Source organism: Battus philenor, unplaced genomic scaffold (assembly GCF_028537555.1).
Source record: "Battus philenor isolate CCGP_79_NKW_IND1 unplaced genomic scaffold, ilBatPhil1.0.hap1 SCAF_5, whole genome shotgun sequence".
NCBI classification, from domain to species: Eukaryota; Metazoa; Arthropoda; class Insecta; order Lepidoptera; family Papilionidae; genus Battus; species Battus philenor.
In genome coordinates, this window is record NW_027181715.1 from 8452106 (window position 1) to 8464376 (window position 12271).

The 12271-nt window shown below is 31.5% G+C and overlaps 1 protein-coding gene and 1 non-coding gene across 2 annotated transcripts; both read left to right on the forward strand.

The window, feature by feature from the left end:
• The first annotated feature begins 335 nt into the window (after nucleotides 1-335).
• Nucleotides 336-409, forward strand: TRNAN-GUU (transfer RNA asparagine (anticodon GUU)). Its single transcript has one exon. It is a non-coding gene; the product is annotated as a tRNA-Asn (tRNA).
• A 1071-nt stretch (nucleotides 410-1480) lies between these two features.
• Nucleotides 1481-1933, forward strand: LOC137929871 (microsomal glutathione S-transferase 1-like). Its single transcript, XM_068772995.1, has one exon. The coding sequence runs from the start codon at nucleotides 1481-1483 to the stop codon at nucleotides 1931-1933; it is 453 nt and encodes a 150-aa protein (XP_068629096.1).
• The last annotated feature ends 10338 nt before the right edge of the window (nucleotides 1934-12271 follow it).

Genomic DNA, 12271 nt, shown 5'->3' on the forward strand with positions numbered 1-12271 from the left:
AATTTCATGATATGTTTTTATTTTTGTAACATTTAAGAAATAATTGTAAAACAAAGTAGCTGTGAGTGTTGTGAAGTAATTAATACTCGAATTAATGCTGAGAGTTGCATCTTCAATTAATTTCGGAGAAAAAGTCTCAGGTTAAATAAAATTTGGTGAAAAATATGCTATTAATCCATTATTAATTATAATTTTGCATATTTCATATTATAGAAACCTAATCAATTATATACATATTTAATGCTAATCCTTCTATCTAATCTTACTATATAGCTTAATCTATGTTAATTTAAAGCAGATGTGTATACATGTACAGTTTTTATGTAATAAACATAGCCTCCGTGGCGCAATCGGCTAGCGCGTTCGGCTGTTAACCGAAAGGTTGGTGGTTCGAGCCCACCCGGGGGCGTTTTTTTAAATTATTATAATCAACATTGATCTATCATATGATTTCCTTTCTTCCACCGCTACGTCAAATTTGAATTTAAACTAATAAAAAAGACCTTTCCAACAAAAGTTCATCTATCTGTTCGAATATCGCCTTTGGTTGTTTTTCATACGTGTCTATAGATAGCAGTTCCACTTACAACGAATCATGAATTATTAATTTGTTATTATTACATATAGACTTTGACTGTTTTCAATTTCTCAAGATAAAAACATTTTTTTTTAATTATAATTGGCAAAATTAAACATAGAGGTAGCATCTCCTACATCAATTAAATAAGCGCTGTTTCTTTCTACTCATTGTTCTTCTTGATAGAATTAACGTTTCAAATCTGGCAGTACCATATCAAGCAATTAGGCCCAAAGATACTATGTGTCAGTATATATTTAAACTTATATTATATCTTCAATGATATGACGTTTGAAAGTGCAAAGCCTGTTCGAAATTTACCAATTGATAAAAATAACAGAGTTCGTCTAAAAAATAAGGGTCACGCAATGTATACAACAAATCAAATCTTGCTATTAAAAATCGGAAGGGGTCTTACCGGTAGAGTGTCATATCTTCAGTAATAGTAGAAATCATTTAATAGGACATAAATAAATATTACATACACTATTATAAATAAAAACGCTCTTAAGATAACCTAATAATATATAATGTTCATTAAGTAGTTATGGTAAATAAAGTATTTTCAGTTTTGTTAACCTTAGATAACCATTTTACATTACTACTTCTTAACCATCCTCTTACATTACTAAATTTGTTTTATTGCTTTTAAACCATTACAACTTCTAACTTGTAATTTTCACTGTAAAAAAGAGCTATATTACTTTCCTCAATGAAAATAAATCAAATAGTCGTAACGCTACTATATGCTGCGTTATGCAAACGAATGCATGTAAAAACTTATTTTATCGATGAATGAGACCTGGTAAAATTTTAAGGTAACGTGCAACAAACCCGTTTAAACGCAGCGCGCGGTGATCAGTCGTCGCACATCTTTTAACGTGTAAATACGTGACCGAAAACATGGCGCCGTTAACTTTATCAAGTCCGGAGGTACAGTCGTTCTTCGTACATTCAGCAATTTTAGCACTGAAGGTGCTATGCGTTGGAGTTTTAACAATAATTAATCGTATGATACGAAAAGTATTCTCGAATCCAGAAGACGCTAAACTCTTCAGAGGGAATGTTAAGTACGACGACCTCAACGTGGAGCGGATTCGTCGAGCGCATTTGAATGATTTAGAAAATATTCCAGTATTTTGGGTCTTGGGAGCATTATATTTGACTACGGGACCCATTTCTACCTTGGCTATTATGCTATTTCGAGTGTACACAGTATGCCGAATTATTCATACTATTGTTTATGCTGTTATTCCTATGCCACAACCAACACGCGCAATTGCTTTTGCCATTCCGGTTTTGATCAAGTGGTATTTGGGTATCCAAGTTGTATTATATTATATAACCGCTGTGTAATTAAAAAGGTATTTATATAAACTATACATATGTTCTTTATTGTCTATTTATACCTAAAGTGCAAATAAATAAAAAACATGTTGTACTAAAATTACTGTTTTTTGTTATTGTCATATTAAATCTTTTTTTAATTAAACTATTAGGAGTGCTGAGCTTAAAATAAATACTATTATGAAATAATTGATCTCATGTTATTAAATAATTCCTATATTATATAATATTTTGAATTAAAAATTATAAATACCGCTATTTTTATTTATTTAGTAACTGTTAATTCTAGAAGCGTACCGTTACTACGGACGTTATGTTTCACAATCTCGGAGTTTGTGTAATGGCCATGACCAGAACTTACATTCGCTTTTAGGAGAGCTACTTTGTCAACGTTACTTCAAACAATCTCTGAAATTTATTTTTTACATTTAAATCCATTTTGATATACTAAATATACTCTCGTTCGACTAATTCAACTATAGCTTGTAAGGAAATTAACCATTAAACATTAAGAAAAAATATTTTTTTAAAAGGGATACGTTCGCAACTCTGATATCACTTTCATTATTTCGGTTAAAAGAACAAACTTGCAGCACAAATATTTTGTAAGATGAATATTTAAATAATAATTCTGACATTGACGCTACTCATGCAACAAGAGCCGTCTGCACCTTAATCAGAATTTATTGAGCTTTAAAATTTTAGAGTTAACTTTTGATTTTTGCTTGTATGAAACCATTAAGTAATCCTTAACACACTGATCACTTTCATTGGCAAATGGCATTTGAACCAATATAAAAAAATTGTAGAAAATTAAAAGATTTATCTACGGTTGAACACAAAATTGCTTTCATATTTTCTTCGACTAGACGAAAGAGCAATAAATAACCGGTAGCTTAACTTTTATTACGGACGAAGCGTTCAATAATTGAACTTGCAATAACGAGATTTCGATAATTACAACATTGCAGCGGACATAATAAAGAGACTTTCTCTGTTTTTTATGATGTAGTATTTCTATTCGAGGTATATTAAGGATTTTTTAATAATATTTACTTATACATCTATTTCATATTTAACTTGAAAACTTTAACAGGCTCTACTATCTATTATACCGATTGAAAAACATTTACGATTTTTTTAAATATATTATAATTTGCTGGTAAGCAGTCGTTGTTTCACAAGAGATTTATTAATTATAAAAAGTCATCTCCAACTTTATCACAACGAGCCGATGTTATCTAACATTTAGTTATACTTTTTTAAGTTGACAATAATTTAAGTTTTTTTAATTTTTTATACTACTGTGTAAGAAAATGTCATTGTTTTACTTCTGCATGTAAACCGCTGCGCTGGCTACTTTTTAATTTTCAATTATGTAATTGTTATTTTTTTTGTTCAGTTTTACCTTAAAAATATAGTTGGGTTTGAAATTTACCTTGGAAAAAGCCGGGTTGTACAACTTCGGCCTCTCTCTGCAGATTTCGAATGGTTGCTTTATTACATGTTACGTAAATAAGCGTTTCCTTTCTTTTTTGCGCACTTATACATACTTCAACATTATTAACCTGGTGCGGAATTACTCAAAACAAATACAGATTGGAAAAATAATGCTACAATACTTTCGTTGCTTTCTCTTGGTCTTTTTCTCTTATTTGATCATGAATCATGTACTTATTGGTAACCTTCGTACATGTTACGTCTTTATTTGCTACGGTAAAATACATTCTTTTCAATTAAATGTTTAATAATTACATCTTGTACAAACATTTTTGGTATTACTAGGATAAATAACTGAGAACACCTTAGATAGTAAATATGACCAAATTATAAAAATGTCATCTTTCAAATAAATAATTAATTTGAAATAGCAGTAAAAACTTAGTATAATACCGTTAAAATCTTACATAGAACTAACTTTATACAAAGTTCACCAAATTTCCGTACAAAACAAATTTCCGTAGTGATAAATTGTTTTTGGCCGGCGACAATAATAATGACATTAAAAAGATTAAAAATTCAAAGAACGAAATAGATTTAAAAAAGCTAAATCTTTGGCAAGCCAACAAGTTTATTACGTACACAAGCGGTACATACGTATGGGTTATTAACGAATTTTTGTACACAAAGCACTACCATAATTTAAGGTCACACATAATATTTTTACCAAAGGTCGTCGAAAGATGTCGGAAGCAGACCGCTCCACCTTATAGGTAAACGTCTAGCGCTACACTTGCCGTTTCGTGGTCTCAACTCCAAAACCTTACAGCATCGGAATCTACCTCTTTTTTACCCTATATGGCATGCACACTGCTACTTCAACTTGCCAGTCCGCTGGTCTTTATCGATTATATTCTTTCGTCTACATATCTCCTCATTTCTGACAAGTTCTGTTGGGAAATTTATGGAAAAGTCCTATGTAAAGCTGTAAACCTTCTACTGCTGCATTATTGATAAATGATGAATAAACCTATATTTCGACTAGTAGCGCGGCACCACGCGTTAGCCGTACAAAACATGCGGTATAAAAGTTTTTTTTTGTTCTAATGGACTTTATAAAATATAAACAGAATTGGTAGTGAATATATCTTAATAGAATTGTTATATAAATAAAAAACTAGTGAACTGCGAAATTTACTTCAAACACCACACATGTTATCAAAAAAAGAAATAAGCATCCAGTAGTTATAATAGAGTCGTGATAAGAAACTACGAACATCGCCTATCATAATATTTTTTATGAAAACATATGTTGTAAAATTTTGTAAAATATGAGGGATTCTGAAATATTCCTTTTTTTATGTATATGTATGACACTAACAATTAGTTACATTGTAAATAAAATCAGTGTTCTATTATATTAAAAAAACACAGTTTTTACTGAAAGTAGATTTTTTGAGATTTAACTAAATTAAAAACTTTGTTCTTCGATTTATCAAAATTATCAATGTTCAATAAAATGATAGAAGATTGTTATCATACGGAGCGTAGCAGATTGTATTAAGTTTATAGGTCACGTTATCGAAATCACGATAGTTCAATATTTATTAGAAGATATTTTAATTATATGCATTATATTTTAATTAATATTATAATAATTAAGTTGCAAAGGTTATTGAACTACATTTAAAAATATATATTTCTCCATTGAATAACTAGCTTAAAAATCTAAATCAAATCTCTGTGGAATAAACACTACAAGTTTTACTGAAAATAAGGAAATTAGTCTCAAAAAGTATCCATTTTACGTCAAAGGTGTACTTCGAGTTTAATTGGCGAGTGCATTGCCTTGTAATTTGCCGGACGGCATACAAAGTCTATGTCTAGCGGAAATTTCCTCAAAGCACGGAAAATGTTCACAGTCAAAACAAGCTCGGACAGCAAACTGGGCTTTGTTCAATTTGTAAATTCCAAATACATTTTCCGTTAATTTAAAAACTTTCTATAAATGCTAACAGTTCCCCAATTAGTCGCTCAGTCTGGTTTGTATTCGTTGAATTTAATAATTAATTTCTTTGTGATCATTCAATGTTAAATGTAAGACGAAACTTAAAGAATATAATAAGTATTAATTACCAAGAGGAAGTTGTGAAAATGTATGAGACCCGAATTATTATAAGATGATTATTACGCAGACAAACTAAAATAACGACGTAGCTCTTCACATGAGCAATTCTTCATTGCTCTTGTGAAGTGGCAGTGTCAGACTCCGGCCGTCCGCCGTCACCACTAAGTTCTTATTTCGCTTTCGCTTGCTATAGGCAATGGTAAATTAGTACAATAGGAAACGGAGACTCGGTCTCTTGCTGGCTCCATTGGTTGCTTTTATCGGAATACTGACAAACTCAGCACCTAGAAATTACAATTAAGAAAATTATAACATAGCGGATGTCAATTTTTTTCTGTTCATTTATCATTATATTTAGTATCACATTCAATAGTCAGTAATTTTAGATCGGCAACTTAAGATAAAAATGGCTAGCCTCGAGAATATACGGCTTGCATATTTATAAACTAGGAAGTTAAAGTGTGATTGTAGATGATAATCCACCCGTAACCGTAGAAAGACAAAAGTAACATGGCCCACGGAGTTGGTAAGTTGACGTGGCAGTGGAGAGACAACGTAGTGCGGAAACCAGAGGGCCAGTGGGACCTTGGGGTTCTCGAGTGGAAACCACGTACAGGCAAACCAAGCGTAAGATGTCCACCCACAAGATGAACAAACAATCTCGTTAAGATCGTCGGAAGACGCTGGATACAGGCCACATTCAAAAAGTTCTGTTAAAAATTTCTAGAAAAAGCCTATGTCCATCACGTATATTCCGACCAGTACCGCTGCACCACGCGTTAGGTTAGCTGTACCAAAAACGCAATATAATAGTTTTTTTTATAAACGTATGATTTCCATAATTGCGCGTGTTTCTTCAATCGATGTTTATAAAATGTAAACAGACATGTTAGTGAATAGTTAGTGTTTGTCCTCACAGAATTACTATCTGAATGACTACTAGAAAACTGCGAAAAATTTATTTCAAACGCCACACACATTCCTATAAAAAGGCATCTAGTACCATTTTAAAATATTTTTCTATAAAATTGGTTCATGTGAACCCAAGCATTATTTTCAAGTCGGCTATTTGAAAGAGGCTATAGGAAAGCTGCTTAGTCCGTAATTTTACTCTGCATTCTACACAAGACGAGTGTAATCGAGTGGCTTTAATTAACTAGTTAAGATTAGTGTCTTCTGAAGTACATGAAAATAGAGTATTTGTTGAGTATGTGTTTTTAATATTTCCCCGAATAATTATAATTTCTTAATAAACTTTTGTGTAAAAGTCCAATGTTTAGTCTATATTTAGGGTAATGTCTGAAACGCGAAACACTATTGATCGTTAACAGATGAATAAATTTAAAAAGAAAAGCTATTCAAGAAGCGAAAGACATTTAAACGGTTCCGAAGAGTCTTGACTGAAATGTAAATTAGAGGCAAGTCTAATGATTTCACATTTAAAAACTAATTTAAAACATTAGACATAATTTATATCAGTACTGTAATCAGAAGTAATTGCTTTAGTTCTTAATACTATTAAAATAAATCTTTACAAATACATAACGGGTATTATTAAAAAATATCCTGCATATAAATAAAAGTCTGCAGATTTTAATAACTTATCAAATCATTTTATTGGTGCGAAAGAAATCCAATTTCGCAATATAAGTTATCTGCGATGAAGACGTATGAAACTTATTATTATTTATTCCTCGAATATAGTTCATGGCTGAAGTTACATGTGTGATCTTTTAGGTTTTTTTTTCTATCCCCTTATCACCCTGTCTGAACTCTCTTCTCGCAATATTCGCAGGTAAACTCAACTCGGCAGTCTTTGCAGTTAAAATACAACGTAATTAACGGCCGTTAATATGACTGGTCTCGTATATTTTAGTCATTTTCATAACTTTCTCTTTTACGGTATTTCATTAAGGGGCAGTGCCGCTGATATTAACTATACATTATTTTATAAAAAGAATCTGTACGGGCTATTTATTACTTACAAACTAGAGATCCCGTGAATATTTTTAAAGAAATAGGTATTTTAACGGTGGCTTCGCAATACATTTTTAATAACACACCTTTTATGCGCTATAATTTAAAATATTATATAAAAAATTGAGGCAGACATATGATACATGAATACAAGAAATAAACATACAATACCTAAATTTCGTGTTCAAATACTTAACAAATTCGTTATGATGTTGGGTAAAAACATATGAAATAAAGTTTCAAACATATTTTAGACTTCTTTTGTTTTTCAGTTTTAAATCTAAAAGTAAAAGTATGTTAAATGAATCTTATAATACATTCAGGAGTTTTCGGTTGTTCGAAATATGTGGAACTGTTTATGACTCATGTGGACTATTGGTATTTTAATGTACCCATTAAAAATATCAAATTTCATTAAAAAAACACCTATTGAGTTTCTGGCCGGCTCGTCTCAATAGTTCAGCGTTCTGAATCGGTGCTAGCTTATTATTTATAATATTAAAATAATCGTTCATTCAATAGCACATGTAAATTTCTGCTTAAAAAAAGACATTCTGAATTAAATACGCCAATTCTTTCTTTATCGTAACTCTTATCTATTGTATTGTTATTAATTTGTGTATTCATTTTATTACTGAACACTCGATATTATCGTAACATTCGGTACATTTAACATTCTCCTTATCTTAGAGAATACATGTGTCCCAGTAGTGAAAGCATAGGAATCATACTTGTAAAGTCCAAAAATAGGTGTAGCTAAATGTTATAAACAGAATCGAAAAAGATTCGCGATAGGCCTGCGTGCCACTCGAGTAAGATATCCGCGTTGTCGAAGCCGTCATTCCTTTCACATACCTTCTTTTCCATTCGTTGAGTGACTCTAACCTTAGTTGTCGCTTGACAAATGAAACGGGGCATCTCTTATATTCCAGATTTTGGATATTTACCAATCATGTATGATAAATAGTTATAATAAACAGCTAAATTAAACAAATATAAGCAACATGGCTCAGCGGGTTGGTATAGTGGAAGTGGCAAAAAGCAGGTCCCAGCGCGGAGAACAGATGGCCGCTGCGGCCTTAAGTTTCTGTAGCAGAGATCATAGACCAGCACGCATAACGTAGGGTCCATCCAAAAATTGGGTAAATCACCATTTTAAGATCGTCGCAAAGCGCTGGTTGCAGACCTCTTCAAACCGGTCTTATTGGAAATCTATGGGAGTGGTATGTATCAGGCAGTGGAGGTATCACAGCTAAAATGATAATGATGAAACAGTTATTAAAACTGAGTAATTAAAAATATTGAAGTTTGTATTACGGTGTAATTGCTTGCTATTTCTTGAAATAAACAGTAAATACATTTTCAATGTTTTTTTTTTATTTTTTTAAATGGTCCCCGCTGTTGGGGACCTCTCGTTCCCCTATCTCGTGTGGGACAGGGACTTTTTAATTCTAGTAATTTATTTTATTTTGCAATATTATTTATTGTTCAAATATTTAACACGTATTATTCCTTTTATTTCTATATTTTAGTGTCCGTTTTATTTTTACTTATTGCATTTATTACCACCTTCCTGCAGTAGCTGAGGAAGCATTCTCTCTCCCCTTCGTCTTGCATGATGGCCGAGACATTCCTTTCCTCTATCTTTTTGCCCATCCGGCATTCGGAATCTGCGCGCAGTCTTCCGAACGTCGGACAGTGGGCCACAAGGTGGACCACGGTCTGGCCCACGCCCGGTTCACAGAAGCACGAGGGGTCCTCCTTGAGCTTGAACCTGTGAAGGTACTCAGAGAACCCCCCGTGACCCGTGAAGAGCTGGGCCAAGACCGTATCCATCTCGACACTGCGGAACACGCGGTAGGCTGAAATGGCGTCCGGGAAAAATATCCTCGTCTATTTTCAATGGTTATAATAGAGTGATTAGTTTTATAACTGATTATAAAGTATTCTGTGAATATTATGTGATAAAATATTAACTATAAATTTGTGCCGAATACTTGGTAGTTTTCATCTAAATGAAAAACCTTCTAGGTTGACTTAGCTTTGTTTATTATTTTTTGCAAGACCATTTAAACTTGTGTTATACAAAAAATGGCGGCTTCGTGACAGAGGGTTGGACAGATACTTTCGCGCCATTCAAGCATTTCGTTTCCAAATAATTTTGTACTCAGCAATAATGCTGAGATATTTATTAGGTGATATATATTTCACTAAGAATCCTATGAAAACGTGCCAAAAAGCAATTCAAAATATTGTTACTAAACTTGTTTCACTCGCGATAATAAAAAAAGTAAACAATATTTAGCTACTCTTTATAACTTTACTAATTGTCCATCTTTTAATTATACGAATCGCATGTTTCGAAGATGAATTAAAACAACTTACAAAGAGTAACAGAAAGCAAGGGGAGGTTTGCTGGCAAATAGCCAGATGTCTCTAGCAGTTACGTGAAAATTGCTACTTTGTTTTCTTAACACAGGAAGGATGATTGTGTAATTCGGTACAAAGAATTAAAAAAAAACATCGCAACTATAATTGTGTATACTTTACTTCTACTACTACATTATTCATTCTAGGTTAACAATTAAATGTGTGAACAATAAATTGAACAAAAATAGTTGTAACGCTAAACAAAAACTTCAATCCCGCTTTAATAACAAAAAAAATCTAAGACATGTAGTATTAGATTTTTTTTGTAGGAAGTAAAATAAGATTATAACTAGTTTTTGTATGCATAAAAATGATTCATCCTTTTTTGGACAAATTATTAGCTTCTGTAATAGAATCCATGAAGACTCATTTCATTAATCCGCAAAAAATCAAAGCCTATGTTTATAAAGCATATTAGAATAAAAAGTTTAAATAGGAGACAAATATATTAAAAATTACTATCATGCTCATTTTTTATGTGACAAATAGAAAATTTATAAGACGAAAAAAAATTAAAATTGGTGTAAAGGAGTAAATATCGAGTTCCTTCTCAGAATCTTCTTGATGTACAAAATTCCGAACCATAGTATAATAAATTTATATGGAGCCAAGGAGGTCAACAATACTTTGGATAAATACATATTTAGATGTACATTATATTGTCAACGTCAAGACTTTTCAAATGCCCTTATCAAAGCCTATTAGTAATATAGTGTTTCATTATTTTATCAAAGTTTTATTAGTTAAAGGGGGAAATTTACGTAATAAATAACTTTAAGATAACCGTAAATGTTAGCAGTGCGTTTTAATATCTTTAATATTAAATCTACAGAATTGTAACAATGGCATTGCATCCTTTTTTATTTCTGTTCTGTTATCCAATATGGTAATATTAGTAAAATAATAATATATTAACCTTAGTTATATGGGAGTTATATTAAAAAAAACAAGTAAAGAATGCGTATCCCTAAATCTGACAAGCACTGCCATAAATTACCATATAAACTGCTTCTTAAGTTTTACGACTGCGGTTGCTTCTCATCTTAATGTGGATAGTCGTAAGCTGACTTAAATGCGTGGATGTGTTTATTCTAAAATTTATAAATACATAGAAAAAATGGAAATATGTCAAGGTCGAGAAGATTTTTTTACGTATTTATAGTTTACGCGGATTGGAAATGGCAGAACGCCAAGAGCGCTTTGACAATACCTCATTTTCAGTAACTAATCTTGAGAGCACCCTCAAAAGCTTCAATTCGGAGCGTTACTTTAATATTTTACTGGATTGGAAGACCGTCGAACTCGACTTCTTAGGCCATAGCGCCTCCATTTAGAGACCTTAGCTGAGACTGTAAACCAATACACTCCCAGAATTCCGTTTCGAAGGCACACAGTAGGTCCGAACCTCTACTCAATCAGTTGCTATCGTTGAAATAACGTGAATCAGGATTAATTCCTTCCATAAAGTCAAGTTTTTATGTCAGAATAAGGACCGTAAGGACCTTATTTTGCCATTAGACAAAAACATGCTTCAAATCTTTTGCTTTTGCTGGTTAATTTAATTTGAATTAATAAAGCATGTTCGCCAGACGGAATTTACAAGTACATCAATATGGAAAAGCTCTATGTTGAACAGTGGTTAACCGCAGAGAACATTGCAGCAAATATTTTTTATATCAAAGATACGAAACGATATAAGCTTTTGATAAATTACTAAATGCTATTTAAAAATTCGTGTATTCAGTGTATATAGGAAAACAAATAATATTTAAAATTACCACTAATTTATACTCAAGTTCTATGTAATTGTTAAAATTCTACATGTTAATATTAAAATATTTTTTATTCTTTTGTCATAGTAAAGTTTTCATTTAAAATATTTTACAAAAATTCATATAACCCAAATGAAAAAAGGTAGACAGTAGTATTTTTAAAATACGTATCATTATTAAAATAATCCAGCTTGTTTTTGATTATTACTGTTTAGGTTTTTTTGCATTTTTATTATATTATTTAATCATTCACTTGAAACAGATTTCTTTAAAACAATGACGTTAGCCACACTGAAAATTATAACTAGCGTAATACTTCAGGGTTAAAATCAGCGCTAAAAACAATCAAGTAACAAATATGTTGTATTATACATGTATTACATTTTTCTTAAGTCAAAAAAGCGCTTTAAACTTTGAACATTGTAAATACAAACAGCATATCAAATCGATACACTCACACTGTTTTCCAGACGAAAAATAAAAATAAAAATTGACAGTGCTCAAATACATATTAAATAATGCATTTTAAAATAGATGTTAGAATCGCTACCATTGACAGTGAAACGAAAAATCCAGCCAAATTATTTATTCGTACAAAAT